At 40.3% G+C, this 23,313-nt stretch overlaps 1 protein-coding gene across 1 annotated transcript in view; it reads left to right on the top strand.

Annotated features, from left to right (window-relative positions):
* LOC126334881 (rho-related GTP-binding protein RhoE-like) overlaps positions 1-21,983 on the top strand; it is a 262,146-nt gene extending 240,163 nt beyond the window's left edge. Inside the window, exons 4-5 of the mRNA XM_049997580.1 lie at positions 11,971-12,105; positions 16,508-21,983. Of these exons, the coding sequence (XP_049853537.1) occupies positions 11,971-12,105; positions 16,508-16,741 (369 nt within the window). The 3' untranslated portion in view covers positions 16,742-21,983. The remainder of the gene's footprint in view (positions 1-11,970; positions 12,106-16,507) is intronic.
* The last annotated feature ends 1,330 nt before the right edge of the window (positions 21,984-23,313 follow it).

The raw sequence follows: 23,313 nt of genomic DNA, 5'->3' as shown, positions 1-23,313 counted from the left end.
TTCTTTTCTCTTCCTTTCCCTCCACTATACCTTCATACGTTCACTGTGTTTTTTCCTCTCCTCGTCCCATTTTTAACTTATTTTCTTGTACATCCAGACTTGGAATTCTTATATCTGTAACAAAATTAATCTAAACTAATCGTACAAGTTATTTCGTCTCCTCTTGTTTTATTTCTCTGTAAATCTTTCTTCACCTCTTAAATAATTACTGACTTCCTTTGACAAAGTTATTTGAGGATCTGTTCAACTAACCTGTCATTTATTCCGTATGAACGACCAAAGAATATCAGTCTCTTCTTTCTTACTTAGTCTGTTATATTCTTTCTTACTGAGTCTTATAATTAATACATTCTAATATATTTCAGCGTGACATCTATACTTCTAGTTGTCTGTCATTTTTTAGTGGTCTCAGAGTTTTCCCTGCAATTCAGTTTATACAACATATAATTCTGTGTCAGGCGTTCACTGGTATACAGGCATTCTTGTTTCAGCGCTGTATTGTAGTGCTTTATATTAAAGTTTATAGATAAGCGTTCTTTTGTTGCAAACCTTCTTCGGGACATGTTCTAGCTCTTTCCGTCCTGTGGAACATTTCCTACGTCACAGATATCTCCAAATCATTTACTTGGATTATTTCTCCCAAATATTTTTGAATTTCCTTACTTTTTCTATTTGACCAATATCTGTTCCTCAAAACTTTGGAGATTTCTTAAAAATGTATGAGATACTTTGCTTTTCCTCAGAAATTCTTAAGCTTGTTTTTTGGCTGCCGTTTTCAGTAGACTTAGTTGTATCACAGCATATTTAAACTGTCTGAAAGTTTAGCAAAATGATCAGCAGACGCCAGACAATGTGCTTCAACATCTTTGTTTTTTCTCTCCAGCACTACTTAATTTACTTGTTAATTCTGTTCCTTTTCCCCAGTATTATTGACGAAAAAGCTTATGTGCCTACAATTTTTCATTTCAGATTCTTACATGTTCTCAAGAATGCAATTGAAAAGAATTAGAGATAAGCCATCGTCTTGCCTCACGAACTGAATTCATTTCTTAGGACATTCGATTTTTAATCAATAAATTTTATTTTTGAGCTTTTGTTTGTCGGAGATTTACATATTAGATTAACTAATTTAGTACTGCTGGTAGTAGTAGTTGCCAGGGGACGCCATCATTAGTATTCTTGTTCCTCGGAAAAAACTTTATCGAAAATTGCAGGTTGTTCGGAATTATTTAAATGTTCAATGGGCAATGGAGATACGTATCGCGTTTTATTCGAATTAAAATTCAAAATTGTTATTCAGGAAAGACCACATTTTTATTCTATGTGTTTGTTAGTACAACGTGGACTTCGGAGTAGCGTTTCGTTCTCAGTCTAATACTGAACACATGCTTTCAGCACGTTCTTTATTTACATTGAGAACATGGTTCCACGTTGGTTAATAAAATCACGCACACATGTGTTGCACAGAGTGAATAGTGAGTAAATTTTCCTTGTTTTCTACCTTCCCTGGTTCCGGCTTTAGAGGAGGAAAGGGCGGCCATTCCTCCACAAATATTCAATTACGTCACTGAATGTGTCCCCAGCAGAGATCAAGCTCTCATAAAAGTGAAGGATGGACATACCCCATATAAATATCGAGTAATGGGTTTCCGGATGCTGTTGATGAAATAGTGTGTTCTAGGTGTAGAATTGCCCAAGCAGCAAGAGTGGAATCTAGGTACTGTGTCCTGACGATCGTTATGAAGAACTGTATTTCACACATCAACGATAGCAGAGCGAGAGCTCCCACATACTAACACAAATAAATATCGCGATCTGCATGAATGGATGCTTGTTGTTTAAGACCGTTTGCGTGGAGAATCTGGAGGAGGCTTTTATCCAACATTACATGCCCAATGGGTGAGCGTGATGATGATGAGGATATGATGATGATGAATGAAATGAAGCTCTTTGGAGGGGCAGGAAATAATGTGTCGTGTTTGTGTGGAATTTATCAAGACAGAGTAAACATACAATGAGGAGCCAAAGAAACAGGTTCACCTGTCGAATATCGTGTAGGGGCCCCGCAAGCACGGAAAAAGTGCCGCAACATGACGTGACATGCACTCGACTAATGTCTGAAGTATTGCTGGAGGGAACTGTCACCATGAATTCTGCAGGGCTGTCCGTAAATCCGTAAGAGTACGAGGGGGTGGAGATCTCTTCTGAACAGAACGTTGCAAGGCATCCCAGATATGCCCAATAATGTTCATGTCTGGGGAGTTCGGTGGCCAGCGGAAGTGTTTAAACTCAGAAGAGTGTTCCTGAAGCCACTCTTTAGCAATTCTGGACGTATAGGGTGTCGCATTGTCCTCATAGAGTTGGCCAAGTCCATCGGAATGCTCAATGGACATTAGTAGTTTCAGGTGACCATACAGGATGATTACGCACCTATCACCTGTCAAGAGTCGTATCTACACTGATCATGGGTCATGTATGACTCCAACTTCACACGCCCCTCACCGTTACAGAACCTCCATCAGCTTGAACAGTCCCCTGCTGATATGCGGGGTCCATGGATTCATGAGGTTGTCTCCATACCCATACACGACCATCCACTCAATACAATTTGAAACGAGACTCGTCCGATCAGGCAGCTTGTTTCCTGTCATCAACAGTACAATGGCGGTGCTGACGGGTCCAGGCGAGGAGTAGAGCTTTGTGTCGTGCAGTCATTAAGGGTACACGGGTGGGCCTTCGGCTCCGAAAGCCCATATCGATGATGTCTCGCTGAATGGTTCGCACGCTGACACTTGTTGATGGCCCAGCATTGAAATTTGCGAAAGTGTTGCACTTCTGTCACGTTGAACGATTCTCTTTAGTCGTCGTTGGTCCCGTTCATGGAGGATCTTTTACTGGCCGCAGCGATGTCGGAGATTTGATGTTTTACCGGATTCCTGATGTTCACGGTACACTCGTGAAATGGTCGTCAAGGAAAATCCCCATTTCACTGCTACCTAGAAGATGCTATTCCCATCACTCGTGCGCCGACTATAACACCACGTTGTAACTCACTTGTATCTAGATAACCTACCATAACAGCAGCAGTAAACAGTCTAACAACTGCGCCAGACACCTGTCTTATGTAGGCCTTGCCGACCGGAGCGCCGTATTCTTCCTGTTTAGATATCTGTGTATTTGAATGCACATGCCTATACCAGCTTCTTTGGCGGTTCAGTGTATGTATCTCAGAAGTAAAGTCGTACAACGCACCTGTTGAAATAAACATTATCAAATGGCAGTGATTGTGTTTTAATAAAGGCAAAAATTTTACATACTTGTGAAATTTTGGTCCGACGTGTGCTACGCGCTCTAAAATAGCTCAGTAGTGTTGTAAAGGCGTGTGTACTCCGCAAAATGTTAACACGTGTGTGGGTGTTTGTGTACTGTGGCATGTACGGAGCTCATGCGGTTGATTAAGAAAGGCGCGCACGCAGCGAAAATTGCCCGCTGAGGCGGCGCCGACAGGAGGCGCTCGTCGCTCCTTTTATGGGCCCACTTTCACTGGGGCGCGTCCCCTTCTCTGACCCACAACGAGCAAGGCAGCCAGTGGGCACGGCCGGGCCGCGGCGTCGTCAGATCCTCAGCTCTGGTACCCATGCGCCACCGTGGCGCGGCACCTCATCTGTCGGTTGCCATGCAGCGGACGGAGGACAGTGCAGTGTTTCTCAAGGAGAGAACTGTTATAATATCTAACATAAATTTAGGTCTTAGTTAATCTTTTCTGAAAGTATTTAACTGAGGTGGATGGTAAACAGTACAGACAACAAGACGGCAGAATATTCTTAAATGTAATGGTACACAGTTTAGATAGGTCGATCGTATAAATGATAAGAAAATTATGTCACAATTGGAGTAACGGAAGGGATCACTTGGGTGAAAACATTTTAAGTAATCAAGGAAGTTTAAAAAAAATGTCGTGTGAGTAGGGCTTCCCGACGAGTAGACCGTTCACCGTGTGCAGGTCGTTCAAGTTGAGGCCACTTCAGCGACCTGCGCGTCGATGGGGATGAAATGATGGTGATTAGGACAACACAACACCCACTTCCTGAGCGGAAGAAAATCTCCGACCCAGCCGGTAATCGAACCCGGGTCCTTAGGATTGACATTCTGCGCGCTGACCACATTTTTTTTTTTTTAACTCTCATTTTGTTCGTTTCCGTTCGTTGTATGTGCTCGGGGCGGACGTCGCAAGACACCCGTTTCAGCTCGTCGTTGATCCATTAACTCAGTTTTCTTTTATTACAGAAGGTAGCTAACCCTCTGACCGGACACGCTGAGTTACCGTGCCGGCACCAATCAGCTACCCGGGGCGGACAATCAAGGAATTATCAGTGTGGTAATGGAGCGAACCCCGTGTTATTCAATTTGTGCTCGGAGAGTGTCTTTCGGGAAACACTGGAGAGACATAAAATGGCGGAAAGGTTAATGGAGTCTTCTTCAACAACATTTGCTATGATCATGGTACACTGAGGTGGCAAAAGTCATAGCATAGCGATTTGCATGTATACAGGTTGGTCCGTTGATATTGACAGGGCCAAATATCTCACGAAATAAGCGTCAAACGAAAAAACTACAAAGATCGAAACTTGTCTAGCCTGAAGAGGGAAACCAGATGGCGCTATGGGTGGCCGGCTAGATGGCGCCGCCATAGGTCCTACGGATATCAACTGTGTTTTTTTTAAAATAGAAACCCCCATTTTTTACTACATATTCGTGTAGTACGTAAAGGAATATGAATGTTTTAGTTGGACCACTTTTCTCGCCTTGTGATAGATGGCGCTGCAATAGTCACAAACATATGGCTCACAATTTTAGACGAACAGTTAGCAGCAATTAGGTTTTTTAACTTGAAATACAGAACGTGGGTACGTTTGAATATTTTATTTCGGTTGTTCCATTGTGATACATGTACCTTTGTGAACTTGTCATTTCTGAGAACGCGTGATTACCTGTAAATACCACATTAATACAATAAATGCTAAAAATGATCTCCGTCAACCTCAATGCATTTGGCAATACGTGTAACGACATTTCTCTCAACAGCGAGTTGTTCGCCTTCCGTAATGTTCGCACATGCATTGACAATGCGCTGACGCATGTTGTCAGGCGTTGTCGGTGGATTACTAAAGCAAACATCCTTCAACTTTCCCCACAGAAAGAAATCCGGAGTTATCAGATCCGGTGAACGTGCTTCGACGACCAATCCACCGGTCATAAAATTGCTATTCAAAACCGCTTCAACCGCACGCGAGCTATGTTCCAGACGTATACCATGTTGGAAGTACATCGCCATTCTGTGATGCAGTGTAACATATTGAGGTAACATCGGTAGAACATTACGCAGGAAATCAGTATACCATTTAGATTGCCATCGATAAAATGGGGGCCAATTATCCTTCCTCCAATAATGCCGCATCATACATTAACCAGCCAAGGTCGCTGATATTCCACTTGTCGCAACCATCGTGGGTTTTCCGTTGCCCAATAGTGCATATTATGCCGGTTTACGGTACCGCTGTTGGTGAGTGACGATTCGTTGCTAAATAGAACGCGTGAAAAAATCTGTCATCGACCCGTAATTCCTCTTCTACCCAGTGGCAGACCTGTATACGACGTTCACAGTCGTCGCCATGCAATTTCTAGTTCATAGAAATATGGTACGGGTGCAATGGATGTTGATGTAGCATTCTCAACACCGACATTTTTGAGATTCCCGATTCTCGCGCAATTTGTCTGCTGCAGATGTGCGGATTAGCCGCGACAGCAGCTAAAACACCTACTTGGGCATCATCATTTGTTGCAGGTCGTGGTTGACGTTTCACATGTGGCTGAACACTTCCTGTTTCCTTAAATAACGTAACTATCCGGCGAACGGTCCGGACACTTGGATGATTTCGTCCAGGATACCGAGCAACATACATAGCACACACCCGTTGGGCATTTTGATCACAACAGCCATACATCAACACGGTATCGACCTTTTCCACAATTGGTAGACGATCCATTTTAACACGGGTAATGTATCACGAAGCAAATACCTTCCGCACTGGCGTAATGTTACGTGATACCACGTACTTATATGTTTGTGACTATTACAGCGCCATCTATGACAAAGCGAAAAAAGTGGTCCAACTAAAACATTCATGTTTCTTTACGTACTACACGAATATGTAATAAAAATGAGAGTTCCTATTTAAAAAGACACAGTTGATATTCGTTAGACCTATGCCAGTGCCACCTAGCGGACCAACCATAGCGCCATCTGGTTTACCCCCTTCAAGCTAGACGAATTTCGTTCTTTGTAGTTTTCTCGTTTGATGCTTATTTCGTGAGATATTTGGCCCGGTCACTATCAGTGGACCACCGTGTATACAAGGTATAAGAGGGCAGTGCATTGTCGGAGCTGTCATTTGTACATAAGTGATTCGTGTGAATGGATTCCGATGTGATTATGATTTGACACATACTGAACGTGGACATTCTATTTCGGAAGTTGTTCCGCTAGGGAATTCAATCTTACAGTATCACGCGTGTGTTCAAAATACCAAATTTCAGGCATTACCTCTCACCACGAACAATGCAGTGGCCGAGGGCCTTCTCTTAGCGACAGAGAGCAGCGGCGTATGCCTACAGTAGTCAGTGCCAACAGACAAGCAACAATGCGTGAAATAACCACACAGATCAATCTGGGACGTACGACGGACATATCCGTTCGGACAGTGCGACGAAATTTGGCGTTAGTGGGCTATGGAAGCAGACAGCCGATGCGGGTCCCTTTCCTAATAGCACGACATCGCCTGCAGCGCCTGTCCTGGGCATGTGGCCATGTCTGTTGGATCCTAGACGACTGGGAAACCGCGGTAAGATGAGTTCTGATTTCAGTTGGTAAGGGCTGATACTAGGATTAAATAGTGGCGCAGGCCCCACGAAGCCATCGACTCAAGTTGTCAACTAGGCGCTGCGCTAACTGGTGATGACCCTATAATGGTGTGGGCTGTGTTTACATCGAACAGTCTGGGTCCTGTAGCCCAACTGAGCTGATCATTGTCTGGAAATGGTTATGTTCGACTACTCTGAGATCATTTGCAGGCATTGGTGGGCTTCATGTTCCGAAACAACGGTGGAATTTTTATGGATGACAATGCGGCCTCTCACTGGGCCACAATTGTTCGCAATTTGTTTGAAGAATATTTTGGGCAGTTGGAACGAATGATTTGGCCACCCAGATCGCCCGACGTGAACACTTATCAGGCATACTCGAGAGGGTATTCGTGCACAAAGTCCTGCACCGGTAACACTTTTGCCATTATGCACGGCTATAGAGCGAGCATGGCTCAATATGTTTGCCGGAGACTTCCAACGACAAGTTGAGCCCATGCCACGTCGAATTGGTGCATCACGTAGGGCAAGAAGAGGTCTGTCACGATATCGTCACCTCAGTGTACAGTATTGATTGTAGTTACATTAGATGATCTACAATAGCTCGTAAACGCAGTAGGAGATTTCGGCAGTAATCCAGGTCTGAACATCAACGGCAAAAAGAGAAAAAAGTTTTATTGTTGTCACACGGCAGGCCTACTCATGTACAGATGCAATTCTTCGAGTTATTGGCTTCTTATCACAAAGAGAAGAACGAGATTAAGTACATTGCAAAGTGGCTCTGTGGAAACTGAAGATCACACATGGAGATACGTTGTTTTACATAGAACATCTGGTTTCATAAACTCACTCACAGAGTGTTTCACAATTCATGTTACACGCCTCTGGAGGTTGTAGAGGGGACCTAATAGATCAAGTTTTACTTGGGAATCCATGTTCGTAAATTCGACCAAATACCTAGCAAATACAGTTACGAACAACTTAAATTGAAAAGAACACACAAAAATTATCGTGGGGACGGCGAACCAAAGACTGCGTTTTACTGGCAGAACACTTAGAAGATGGAACAGATGCGCTAAAGACACTGCCTACGATACGCTTGTCTGTCACCTTTTGGTGTGCTACTGCGCGATGTGGGATCCTTACCATATAGGATTAACGGAATACATCGAGAAAGTTCAGAGAAGGTTAGCATGTTTCGTATTATAGAGAAATAGGGGAGCGAGTGTCACGGACATGATAGTAAATATGGGGTGGACATCACTGAAACAAAGGCGTTCTTCGTAGAGTCAGGATCTTCTCACAAATTTCAACCACCCACTTTCTCCTCCGATTGTGAAAATATCTTGTTGGTGCCGACCTTCACAGGGAGAAACGATCATCATAATAAATCAAAGCTCACACGGAAGGATGTAGGTGCTCGTTTCTCCACACGCTGTTAGAGAGTGGAATAACAGAATTATTGTGATAGTGGTTCGATTAAACCTCTGCCACCTGCTCAAATGTGATTTGCAGAGTAGCCATGTAGATGTAGATGAAGATGTCCTTCAAGGGCGCTACAGAGCTTCAAATTATCGGCGTCGGCGCCTGTAAATGTAGGTATATGCAGTGTGATTCCGTGATGATGTGACAAACCTTCGAGGATGACATACAAGGATAGATGTATCAATTTGAGGTGAGGATCTCTGTATCGGAAACGAACGAGTCGAATGTTGTAAGCGAAAACCCATTTGATACCTCTGACAGTGGTACTGTTGTTGCTAAGAATGTGGGGCATGAAAGCTTCAGATGCGGTAGAAAGGACCAAGACAAGAGAAATGCCTAGTAAACTTGGGCTCAAAAATGCATACCTAAGGAGCTGTGAACACTTGTTCATGTTAACTAGTGTGAAGCACATCTCTTCTATTGAATAAGTGCTCGTAGCTCTTAAGGTATGAATATTGGAGACCAAGTTTAGTAAACACTTTTTCTTCTTTTGGACAATTCTTTCACGTCTGAAAGTTGCACACACAAGATTCTTAGCAACAGCAGTTTCGGTATATGTATTCCACTGTTGTTTGTAAATTTTCGGCCAGAGACCCTTACCCCATACTGATACATTTATTCGCCTCCAACATTCCTGAAAGCCTGTAATATCATCAGAGTTATATATATATATATATATATATATATATATATATATATATATATATATATATATATATATTCTTACAGGCGCTGGCGCCTACAACTTTAAAGCTCTTTAGCATCGTCGGATACGTTTCTGGATATGTGTTCCTATGTAAAACTTGTTCGACTAAGTCCCTTCTATGACCTCTGGAAATATGTAACTTGGATTGAGAAACCTCCTGTATATTGTATCAAACTGGAGAAAAAACAACGGCGGCTGCCACGTATTTACCACGGCTATTTACAAGCTTGATCCTGCCTTGTCTCCACTGGTCTATGCTACAGAGACCCGCAAGGGTATCTGGTGTTAGTGCTGTTAACATATGGCATGAGATCATACTTGCTTCAATTTATTTTACCATACATGGTGCCCTAATCATGCCACCTAAAACTCACTTACCAACACTATACTGGTCAATCTGAAGATGCATTGCATTAGGCGAAATATGCATCATGATTAAATAATGCAATGAAATCAATTAGGCAATCAGTTCACCACAATGTCTTGGTTTTTTGCCTTATCTTCATCGATGTGCAACTTGTCTAAGTAATGGCAAATAGAAGGGCTTGCACAAGGCGGCAGAACAACCTGAGAAGGGATCGCCCAGCCTGTAATGCCATACGGTGATTTTATTTCATAGTGAGGGTGCACATATTTTACCCGAGGGCTCTGCATTCCTTATGTATCTTGTTTTATAAGTTTTACATCTTTGTTCCTATACACAAGGTATTAATCAGGAGGTCACTTGTTTACTTTTCGCGTCAAAACCCATCTGTAAATACACTCCTGGAAATGGAAAAAAGAACACATTGACACCGGTGTGTCAGACCCACCATACTTGCTCCGGACACTGCGAGAGGGCTGTACAAGCAATGATCACACGCACGGCACAGCGGACACACCAGGAACCGCGGTGTTGGCCGTCGAATGGCGCTAGCTGCGCAGCATTTGTGCACCGCCGCCGTCAGTGTCAGCCAGTTTGCCGTGGCATACGGAGCCCCATCGCAGTCTTTAACACTGGTAGCATGCCGCGACAGCGTGGACGTGAACCGTATGTGCAGTTAACGGACTTTGAACGAGGGCGTATAGTGGGCATGCGGGAGGCCGGGTGGACGTACCGCCGAATTGCTCAACACGTGGGGCGTGAGGTCTCCACAGTACATCGATGTTGTCGCCAGTGGTCGGCGGAAGGTGCACGTGCCCGTCGACCTGGGACCGGACCGCAGCGACGCACGGATGCACGCCAAGACCGTAGGATCCTACGCATTGCCGTAGGGGACCGCACCGCCACTTCCCAGCAAATTAGGGACACTGTTGCTCCTGGGGTATCGGCGAGGACCATTCGCAACCGTCTCCATGAAGCTGGGCTACGGTCCCGCACACCGTTAGGCCGTCTTCCGCTCACGCCCCAACATCGTGCAGCCCGCCTCCAGTGGTGTCGCGGCAGGCGTGAATGGAGGGACGAATGGAGACGTGTCGTCTTCAGCGATGAGAGTCGCTTCTGCCTTGGTGCTAATGATGGTCGTATGCGTGTTTGGCGCCGTGCAGGTGAGCGCCACAATCAGGACTGCATACGACCGAGACACACAGGGCCAACTCCAGGCATCATGCTGTGGGGAGCGATCTCCTACACTGGCCGTACACCTCTGGTGATCGTCGACGGGACACTGAATAGTGCACGGTACATCCAAACCGTCATCGAACCCATCGTTCTACCATTCCTAGACCGGCAAGGGAACTTGCTCTTCCAACAGGACAATACACGTCCGCATGTACCCCGTGCCACCCAACGTGCTCTAGAAGGTGTAAGTCAACTACCCTGGCCAGCAAGATCTCCGGATCTGTCCCCCATTGAGCATGTTTGGGACTGGATGAAGCGTCGTCTCACGCGGTCTGCACGTCCAGCACGAACGCTGGTCCAACTGAGGCGCCAGGTGGAAATGGCATGGCAAGCCGTTCCACAGGACTACATCCAGCATCTCTACGATCGTCTCCATGGGAGAATAGCAGCCTGCATTGCTGCGAAAGGTGGATATACACTGTACTAGTGCCGACATTGTGCATGCTCTGTTGCCTGTGTCTATGTGCCTGTGGTTCTGTCAGTGTGATCATGTGATGTATCTGACCCCAGGAATGTGTCAATAAAGTTTCCCCTTCCTGGGACAATGAATTCACGGTGTTCTTATTTCAATTTCCAGGAGTGTATTTCATATACATTGCACAGATACATTCAGAAACATAATAATGAGTTCTGTACATCAAAACACTCGCTCTGAGGAACTCACTGTAAAGAAAATGCGTAATATGATCGGTAAAATACCTATCCACCCTGTATAGGACAGTGTCAACAGAACATCACAACAAATAGCAGTAATCTGAACAAGTGTTAACAGAACTTTTACAGTACAATGAGATTCTTGTATCTGTTCGTGACAGAGATGGAAGTGCTGGGGAAGTACCCTGATGGTCCCAACTGTCTGCCAGTGACAGTGTTTTATGCTTGTAATTGGATGCAGAGAATGGCAGCACTGCGATGAGAAGCTAGTGTGGCTGTCAAAAAATGCGTTCTTTGTGTGTTTAGCGGTGCCATGTGAAGATGTGTGACTGTTTATGTGAGCTTCTTCTAACAGCGTTGACTCTGTACTGTTACCAGTAGATGTGACAGCACTACATCAGCACATTGTACTCCTTTGTGAAGGCTAATAGCTGTAGTGTGTGCTCTCGTAGTGGTGACCAGCTTGGCAATGGTGAAAGTATTTAGCTATCAGTAACAAGATTGTGTATTTTGTAATGACACCTATAAATCTGGCAGCATTGTGCCAACTCAGCTGTGGCCCTGCTAGTTTTCCAGTAACAGTGTTGCCTTATTTTTCTTGCAGTGGTACCCTGAGATCCGGCAACACTGCGATAATACACCGGTGATCCTGTGTGGCTGCCAGAGTGACCTCCGCACAGACCCTACCACCGTCTCCAGCCTCGCCAAGCAGAGGCGCACACCTGTCTCCTCTGAACAGGTGAGGACCACAAGTTGTCGCCCTCTGGCGATACTGTATTGGACATTGCAGATTTGGTTTTATATTAGAGCTGATGCTGACAAACATACTTATTGATTCCTATTTGTACTTTACCACTGTTGCCTGTACCAATCAATATGTTGCATGTCAGGCATGGCTGGTTAAATGCTGTACAGTTATCTAATTGCCTGAAGCAATGTTGTAATTCTGGTTATTATGACATACAATTTTTTTGTCGTATATGGATCTAAGGAGGAAACAGTTTTGCATCCCCATCGTTCTTCAAGCCAGTGGTATCTTAACATGCCACATGTGGTCCCCACCAAAAAGTACCAGGAAATACATGACAAAACAGGTCCTCCTCACATGCCTGCTTAAAGAATTTTTCCCAGGCAAGCATATATTATACTGCAGATTGCTTAAAGAAATTCCCTAACTTACTACTTTGACTGAAGCCCAGTTAGGATGTAGGCTTAATCTATGTAATTTTTTTAAATTGTGCACGGCTAAGCTACTAGCCACATATTCTAGGGGAGGAAAACCAACCTGATTTACAATGGTGTGATGTCTTTAAGTTCATGAAGAATGACACTAGGTTGGCTCCTGCAATGCGCCTGTGACTATTTCCCTGTCTCATACTTCTCAGAATACACCACACAGTCAAAAGTATGTGCCTGTGTTATCTCCACCCTTCGTCGTCGTGATACCTTGAACTCTGCTCAAGACACCTTCTATGAAGTGTTAGAATGTCTCTGGAGGAATGGTAGACCATTGTTCCAGGAAATGTAGTGATTTTGGTTGTTGAATTCTGAAACAAAGTTGACTTTTGAACTTATCCTGAAGGTATTCTGTTGGGTTCACATATGAACTTTGGCCATTGTCTTACTGCAGAAGATGCTTTTGTAATAGGTTACATAGTCATACTGGTAATCTTACCCTACCACATGTCACTATTAAAATTCTCTGTCTGCACAAATTTTGAAAGCTTCGAGAGGCGTAAGATATACAAAAGAATAACTTTTTACTTATCTCCATTATCTCATTGTTGTTGTTGATGGCTGAAAGTCTTGTCTAAGGGTACACTCTTGCAGCTGAAATTTCGATTTTGTAGGTTCTTGATGACTAAATAACTGATGAAGATTTGCCTGTATTTTTTTTTTTTTTGAATTTTACTCTTTGTCACATCTTTATACATCACACTGGTTTTATATTTTCCACATTCAAAAAACCAATAATTACAATGTTGGTGACAAACTTAGAAAACATCTACTTCCATTAGAGGCAACCCACCACTCCTTACATTCTGCAATACTCACATTATTCCAAAGAGTTTACAAAACAAAAGAGTTTACAAACTTTCTTTGCCAAAGAAGAATCTTCGCCAAAATACATAATTATTTTATAAATCAAACTAGAAATAAATTTAATAACTGCCATTGTGCAATTAATGATATGAATTTTATGTATGCCACAAATTTTGTAATTTTAATTAACTTTAAAAGAAGAGTAATTTTAATTGTTAGTACATATCGATTGTAACACATTAATTTCTTTTTTATACATTTTCGCCTGAAATATAATATATCATATACAAAATCATACGAATTCCTTTAATGAAACAGCTGAGATAATTTTAATGAATGCAATAACTGATAGTATACATGGTATCGCTTATCTCTATAAAGAAGGTAGTCTTAGAGGAGGGTGATTAATTATATGCTCATACAAGCAATCAATGTCTCTCAACTGTTTCTCTATTGTACATATTACATAATGCTGTAAAATGAGTTCATGTCCTCCCACATCTAGCATTGTCGTAACCATCGTTGGGGGACTACACTCCAACCACACCAACCACAAAAAAATTCCGTCCAAAACACCACGAATTGTGTACTTATCTGTTGGGACCACACGTGGTGGCAGGTAACGTTCCCCATGCATTCACAAAGCCCAAACGTTTCCATGAGATTGCCGCAGGGTGTAGCGTGATTTAGCACTCGAAATCACTGTCCAGTGGCGTCACTCTTTACACCCATTCAAGCATCACTAACTATTGACTACATAAATTCTTAGTTATGAGGAGCTGCTCAACTATTATGCCCCATTCGTTTTAACTCCCTATGTACAATCACTGTGCTAACTGGATTGCTCGTAGAACTGTGGAACTCAAGACTTATTCAGTCTACTGTTTTCATCCAATTTTTTACAGTTATCCTCTGCCCATCAGTGTATCAGGTCTAGATGGTCTTCATTCAGTGTTGATTGTTGATTCATGTTTCCTCTTAACAGTTACATCAGCAATAACCAATATGGGCAAGTTCAGAAGGATTGAAATGCCCGTGATGGATTTATCAGTTACGTGACATCCACCGCCATGTCCATATTCCGAGTTACTGAGCTACGCCTAACCAGCGCATTGTATTGTTACTGCTTCCCTATTAACAACACAATACTTCCCACCTCTTTTTATATTGGCATGTCCACCTCTTGTGGCATGTAGTGATGAGTTCTACATTACAGAGGGTGTCTGCACATTTGTGATCAGATGGCGTAAGCTAGTGTTCCATCTCTAATGAACTCATTACTAAAGGACTTTTTCGGCTGCAGATTATCTGCACTTTCCTTGAACGTACATGTGTAATAAGTAGGACAATATTGCATGTTGAAAGTGGTAGTGGTATCAGTGGCTCATAGTTGTAGCTTGTAGTAGTAGCTTGTAGTTACTGACTGTGTGGATGGTGTGTTCTGAGACAATGTTCATACAGCCACATGATATAGTTTTGAGATGTTGCTGTGAAAGCCATTTTTTTAGAGTAATGAGCTGGTGGGATCCGAGCACTAATAGTTGTTGAACACATACAACACAGCCAGCTGTTTCATGAAGAATGGCTGCATCTCCAGCCAACAAGCAAGCAGCTCTCCTGTAATGTCTAGTGGTCTCTCATACATTGAAGGCTTTGTATGACTGCACTCTTCCCAATCCAGCAATTCAGGAGCCAGCCGCTGTGGCCGAGCTGTTCTAGGCGCTTCAGTCCGGAACCGAGATGCTGCTGTGGTTGCAGGTTCGAATCCTGCCTAGGGCATGGATGTATGTGATGTCCTTAGGACAGTTAGCTTTTACTTAGTTCTAAGTCTAGGGTACTGATGACCTCAGATGTTAAGTCCCATAGTGCTTAGACCCATTTGAACCAACCAGCAATCCGGGAAATTATGTTCTCTGATATTAGCATCAAAATGCGATAAAGCCTTGCTATGCTCCCAACATAATCAATGTGTGACTGCTAGTGAGATATGCTCTGACATTTTTGGTATTACTTCACGGAGGATGTTACATTAATTTTCTCCACTGAGTGTTTGAGGCAGAAGATACAGCCAAGTCACATGGTTGTGAATAATAAGTCACACATTTATGGTAAATCTCTATAGTTGGTGGAACCCATGAGTTGCCTAAGGATTTTCCAACTCACTGGAATGACTCTAAGGTCTGTTGAATATTTCTTCCCTTGTGAATTTAGCCTCATCACTAAACCTAACAAATCTTTGGAAGTATTAGGCTAATACTTAGGTGGATACAAGCCCGTCTTTTACAGGAATTTTCACACATTGAAGCTCCATATATTTAGTTCATTGGCCAAAGATCTTCTGCTGATGTTGGGCTTGTCCTCACTTCACTGAAACACAGCTTCCTCAAACTGGTTCACACACTACGTGGTCTAGTGATCTTATTTCATTAAGATGGCCATCAAGTCTTTGAAATGTGACATGATTTGATAACCTGTTCCCTGGAAACTGTTCTGCTTACAGGCACCTTGCTCTTCAACAGTTGCATCGAGCCTCCCCATCAATGAGCTGCATGACAGCTAATTGGGTTTGAGTATAATCAGCCTTCATGAAGCTTTAGACATCAGTAGAAAATTCTGTGCAAGCATATCATAATCAATAATAATGTAATTGTTTGTCCAGGAATATGGACACTACTAACAGTAAAGGGAACTTACCCACCTAACAGTAAGATGTAACTGTGCTGCAAACTAGATTTCATTGTTGCCATGTCTTGTTGAACATGAAGCAGTCAAAACAACTGTGAACGTTGTCCAGCATCAGACCTTCAATGGCTCTTAGAGGGAAAATGGTGCATTGTGATATTTGTGTCACATAGGAAAAGTGTTTCTGTTTATATCCTTTTCTCCCCTGGTAATTACAAATTTGCATATGTAGTATTTTTTACACACTATGTGTGTGTGTGTGTGTGTGTGTGTGTGTGTGTGTGTGTGTGTGTGTGTGTGTGTGTGTGTGTGTGTGTGGGCATCTATGAGAGAGATAGAGAGAGATAGAGACAGATATTAAATGAGTATATGTGTTTGTAACCACCTGATGATAAGTCAGCTATTTTCTCCAACAGGCAGTGTCGGTTAGCCGGACAATCGGTGCGACGACCTATGTGGAGACATCTGCAAAAGGCGCAATCAAGGCAGTGCGAGATGCCTTTGAAGTTGCAGCTCTGGCGGCCCTAGGCAAGCTGAACAAGAACCATGCACTGATGCTGCAGCAGCGTGCCAAGGGGCACCCCTGCAAGAGCAAGCTGGACCTCCGTGCTGAGCTCAAGGGCCGCGCCAAGAGCTGCTGCCTCATGTGATGGTTCGCCAGAGGCGAGCCCACCCGCCCGTCCACCTCATGCTCGCCACCCGAGGGAGACCTGCACAACACAAACTTCTGAATGATCATCTCTGTTTGCAGGTCCAGTGTTCGGCCAAAGAATTGAAACTAAAGTAACCACACCTCTGGGAGCAGCACACTGAGACCTGCTTCTCGAAGGTGCAATCTGTAGGAGATGAACCTCTGAACAATAGTCTCTGTTGATAGCATGTGTATTTGGCCAAAGACATGAAACTGATATAACACACTGGAGCGTGACACACTAGATACTTCTTCATCAATGGACCCTGATCTCATTTCCAGTCAGGTCTGCAGTCAGCCTGCCAAAAAGTAAATGAGAATTATAAATTTGTAAGAACTTGAACTGTATCCTATGTAGCATTGTTGTTACTTCAAGGAGGATTGCCCACTTGCACTTAGACTCCTGGTATCTATCTGCCACTGTGCTGTAAACAATATATGTCAATATTATGTTTCTCCAGATATGACCCATTCCTCCAATCTCCAGCCTCTGTCAATGAAGATTGTTACACCAACATAGGCACCTCTAGCTTTCTGGAGCAAGCCATCGACTTAGGGGTGTCTGGAATCATAAAAACCAAGATTACATGACCATTCATCAATGCCTGGCTGCATCTGCAAAGTAAAGATCCAGTTATATTGCTACACATCTGTCAATGAAAACCATTCAGGACACCATGTTTTGGCGTCATATTATTCATCATATGTCTGTTGTTTCACAAAAATAATGGCACTTTGTATCCACGAAACATCATTTAAATTAAAATATTTACCTTTCTTTGTTATCTTCTCTCAGTAGAAAATCTGCATAATTAATTTTTGTATATTATTTCAATTGTAAGGAAAATATCTGCCAGTAATAATTAAGAACTGGCACCAGAAAAATGCACAATTTATCTATAAAGGGAATGCGACATTTTAGGAACTGATCTGCTTCAGATTTTGACACACAATAGCAATCACATCCTTAGTCTGAGCAGCGAGTTCATTAATTTTGAGCTCACACCATCATTGGTCTCTACTGACACTGTCAAAGAAATGTCATAATTCTGATGTTATCATCACTCTAGCTCTATACTTTGACGCCAGTTAATTCTGTTTTGTAGAGACAGATACCAAAAAGGGAAGCTGAATCATAGTTATTAAATTTATAAGCAGCTACATTTCTTCCATAATGCACCTCTCATTACTATAATGATTCGTTACTTTGTTTGTGCTGTCAAAACTTCAAAACTATCAGAGACAAGGATGGAGGTAGCTCTGTAGACATGAGTTAGTATTCTGCAGTGTGATGACAGGTCTTTTCACTACAGTTAACAATATTCTAATATTTAATATCTTGTGGTCTTGAAGACATTATGGATTTTGCTACAATACTCATCCAGCTTTTTCGTAGTTACTTTGTAGAATTGCCAGAGAATTGATTAAATTAGCTGTAGATGGTGTATGGCTGTGAAGCAGACTCTGAACATGTTATCTTTGTCTGATAAGTACGATTTTAATGATTATAAAATGTAATAACAGATAAATGCTGTCAAGGCTCTTATTGTTATTATCACTACTGGAAATCTTTAAGCAGAACCTTCATTGTGGAGTATGCTACCAATACAGCATCTTTGTGAAATACCTCTATGCCACTGATTTCAGAATATCTTCATTCAATTGTAGGTATTATATGGGCTAACCTTTTGACCTTTTCCCAAACACAAAACACCTTATTTATAGTCTGTGCCTGGCCAGAGGTAATGCTATATATATGATGAAATGGAATAAACAAATTGAAAAACCACTTCCATTAATAGAGAATTTAAGTTACTGCAGAGGCTGTGTACTGATAATATATGCCAAGTGGTAAGCAACTGCAACTACTACAACCACAGAATGAAGAAAAAATACTAACATTGCATCTGTAATGATATACAGTTCACAACACATTCACTTTATTGGCAGTACTGAATTAGTATATCAAGGTTTTAGATATTGTGTATGTTTTAAATTCTTCATTATTAGTAATTTGTGACAGTCATCAGAAAGATCCATGTGGGAAATATATCTGTAAGTTGCAACGCTTATTTTGCATAACAGTTTATAGAAACTATTATTAATGGAAAAGTATTAAAGATAGGAACATTATGTGTAATTTTGTTCTAACAATTACTCATATTTTATTTTTATTTTTGGAGACCATCTGTATGTTTACTAATAAGAACTTTTGTCCATACTTAGAAAGAATTAAGAACAAACATATAGACACCGTACCATACAATAACTGAACAAGCCAATACATCATTTACAACTGACTTGGACAAGATGAAAGAGCACTCATATATGCCTGATTATCAATGTTTGGGAAACATTTTTAATAGAAACATGCAAGTAATGAAGTACCAGTAGTATGCACTGAAACCAGCATTTTAATTACCATAACATACATTTATTATATTTTGAATTTAATAGTGCATAAGATGGTTTTGTTAGTTTTGATTTCACAGTTAAAATTCAATACTCAATAAGTGAGAAGTGCAAAAGCCTTATAGTTCTAAATTCCAAAGTAAAGATTTGTCATATTTTGATCCAGTTATCATATGATATATAGCAATGTTAAATCATTAATGAAAGGAAGTTCGCTTGAGACTGAAATTGGAGATCTTTATTTTAGTTTGTTACCTGCTCAAAGAAAAAGAGTGTTGTTCCAAAATTATTGTAACTATTCTACATTATTATCTAATTAAAAGGGAAATGCTTAAATGCACAATTTTTGTATGTGAAAAATATAACATTTAGATTTGTACTTGAATGTATCTTATATCAATTTAAAAAAATCAGAGGTAACAAGCGATTTTTGATGTTACCTTCCGTCCTTATATCATAAATACATGTTGTTGTGCGCACATGAATGGATTAGTTGTGAAACTGTTTTAATAAATAGTTATTTACTGAGAGAATATGCTTTTCAGAGATTGTTCACCCTTTTAATACAGAGCTGTGAAGCAAGTAGTTTTCATGTAGCAAAAACATGAGTATTAAAAGATAATTTATCTATAACTTCATATGGATGTTTAAGTAATGCACTGTTACAGAAGGAGAAAATTAGTGTCTTAATTTAACAGATAGAGAAATTGAAAGAAAACTTAGTTTTTTATACATGTAAATGTAAATTTCAGAGTGTATGTTAATGGTAATATTTGTATCACATTGTAATACTCTTCCTGAGAAAATGAACTGCTGAAGTAAATGGTCTAGATTTTTAATAGTTATTGTAATTGTGCATGAAAGAGATGGTTGAGGAGATACTGCAGAGCAGAGTGTTGGAAATAAAATTAGATTTTGTTTTCCTTGTCATGAGTCTCTGATTGTGAGCTGAAATTCAGCTGTAAATGCAAATTATAATTATGAGTGCTATTTTTGTATCAGCAATCTATAGCTAAAGCAAAGTCCTAGGAAGTGTTTGTGTATTGTCTGGAAAAAATTGACATTACAAGGGCAATATTTTTCCATGTGTGAACAAAATTTTATTTAATTTCCCAACTCATTGTAATAGTACGATTAAAGTGACCAGAAATAGTATACCACAGACCAGTAGGCCAACTTGAAAATAGGTGTCAGGTATGGGAATACATTATATCATCTTTCCTTCATCTTTCTTCATATTTTCACCTTAATCATTCTTCTTTGAGTTGTGTGAACTTCAAAACTTGACTGGAGGTTTCATACCAACTAAAAATCTATTCTCATTACAAGTAATAATTTAGATTGCTCTGTGAAGTAATTATGTAATTCTGTACCACTGCTATGAAGTACATGAACAAATATCACAAAATCTAATAGGAATTAATTGTTTCAGATAATCGTGTGGCAGATTCAAAATTACATGTTCAGTTTAAGATTATCAAATTATAAAGAAGTGAATCTACGTTAAAGGAAACATTAGAATGTAGCTGCAGAAGTTAACTGGCTCCCTAAAAGTCCTTGATTCAGTTCTAATGTTTTTCATGTTTTATTAGGCTTAACCAAATACAATTTTTTCCAGAGTAAACATCTAAAAGAATATTGTTTCTTTCTAGTATGTGAGAAAGCAGAGTACAATGATTGTTCCTGAAACATATCGGCTTTTCCTATTTTACATTTATTGTGTGTGTGTGTGTGTGTGTATGTGTGTGTGTGTGTAATAGCTCTTATCATTTTCCTTTTGGCTGGCAGCATACAATGAATTTAAGAATAGTGAAACATATGCTTTGAAATTTCACATGATCCAAATGTTGCCTGAGTTCATATAATAGCTATCATCACAGATCAGTGTCATCTCTAGATACCATAAGACACATACAAATATGTTATATAAGTTGTATGAAAACAGGGAGTTAATTAGTTATGTCATGTGGATTCACCAAATGCTAGTCAGGAAAACCATGCAGATTAATAGTACACTTTTACCTTTGGTATGGTGCTTGTGAAACAGTCAGTAAATGACAGGTCACATACAGTGCAACAGTAAAAGAAATCTTGAAACATATCTATCTGAAGCAAAATGTGCATTTCCTTGATAGGTGCAGGAAGATTTTTTGCTTTTATTGATGTATCAAAAAACTATTTACATTTCCAATGAAAAGTAATTCAAAAGTGATGACTCCCATTTTTTAGACATTCACTTTTAAAAAAAGGTTTATATCTTCTGTGAACAGCCTTCGGTTTAATAATTCTTTCCACACATCATAATACGTGGCACCTGATGTCAATCAGTAATACAGTTTTTTTATTTTCATGTTACAACCAAAAGAAAAATATTAAAAAATTCTCTGATAGCCTTACATTCCCTAAGTAATCATGAAAATTCTGAAGTTATCATTTCCTGATATTAGTTCCATAGTTTTCTCAGTGAATATTATGAGTTAATATGGCAGTTAAAGCACGTGTATTGTCATTGTTGTGCAACTAACAATCTACAGAATGTTTACTGCCAATATAATAGCTTTTGGAATTATGAAAAAGTAAGACATTTTTGCAGTGTACATCAAATTCAATTGAGGTGTGTGAGATCTGCTTGTTGTACATGACTGTGCTCCAGTTGATGGATTTATAGTAGACGTTTCAGAATGTTAATATGTATTTAATACTGAAATATTGTAAAGTGTAATATTGATGGAATTATTTTGTTGTACTTGTTTATGTAATATAATAGTTAATAAAACTTGTTACTATAATTGAAAGTGTAACTTCTTTTTATGTTCCTACACACGTTTCCTTCTCATCAATAACAGTATTTAATATGAATTCATGATGAGCAAACTATTTTATTTTCTACAAGCTCATAACTATTCACATATATTCAGAATCACACAAAACAAAAATCATGACTACATGTTAATTCTACTGCTTCAGCCATATTGATTGCATTATCGGCAGCAACAGCCACTACACTCTCATTGGCTGTACACAGCTCTTGGCAGCTCCTTGAGAACGTTTTAGTGATGTATTGTGATGTTTGTTTTTGGTCTAATTCGTACATGCCAAAAGTAACAGAAAATAGTCGAATGCCTGTTCTGAAATACACAGTCTACCTAAAAAGCTTATCATATTTAGGGTACTGATAAATCATCTGTTATGAAGGCTTCTTTAGTGGATGGCTTTGTTTCAAAAGTTCATGAAATATCTTAATATCTTTTGTCCATGCAGAATGAGAACTGTCCTACTAGGGATCTCATAAGCAGGAGCAATTGTCTTCTGTAGGTTTTAAAAGACATTATCAACAATGAAAAAAACTGGTGTCTTTAGAAATCGTATATTATGTACCATTTTTAGGTTTCTTTGTCTATCCCAGATTTTAAATATGCAGAGATACCTTGAAAACAAGATTATTCTTTGTTGGTGCTTTACAAGGACTATGTCTGAATCAGGACAACAGTCTCATTTACAATTTTAATCTTCTACTAGGAGAAAATTTGAATAATACTGTAATGGACATGATGCAATCAGACTGAAGTTCACCAATGTTGGGTGGCTTTCTTGGACTTAAATGAGTTGGCCCTGAGACTGAAATCGTAATTTTTCTCTGTTTTCGATGTACTGTCCTGTTTTGGAAAAATTCCATTGTTGACAGTATCATGAACATTTCTAATATACCCAATATGTATTTCTGTTAGATGGCATATACTTTTGGCATGGTATACCTTTTGATTTACTCTCATCAGCTGTGTTAAAAAACTTCTAAACTGAACTTCTTTTCTTAAGTGCCACAATATTAAATCTGTTCAAAACAGAGTTTTAAAAAGTAAAAATTAACACAAAATTGATATCGTGGCATCACAAATCACTAGTACTATTACTGACAGCTGGGACAGCTACTAATCTTACAAATATTAATATTGGAATAAATAACAACTTTTAAATATTCTAATTAATAACTTATGTTACCATTAATTAATAAAAATTTAAGCAATGTGAAACTTCTGTAAGTTCTCCAACATATGGAGTTAATCTGTGCAATGATGAAACAGATACAACAAGACAGAAGTGGTCCAACTAAGGAAAATT

Source organism: Schistocerca gregaria, chromosome 2 (genome assembly GCF_023897955.1).
Source record: "Schistocerca gregaria isolate iqSchGreg1 chromosome 2, iqSchGreg1.2, whole genome shotgun sequence".
Taxonomy (NCBI): Eukaryota; Metazoa; Arthropoda; class Insecta; order Orthoptera; family Acrididae; genus Schistocerca; species Schistocerca gregaria.
The sequence above is the reverse complement of the archived record's forward strand: the minus strand, read 5'-3'. Positions and strand labels throughout refer to the sequence as shown.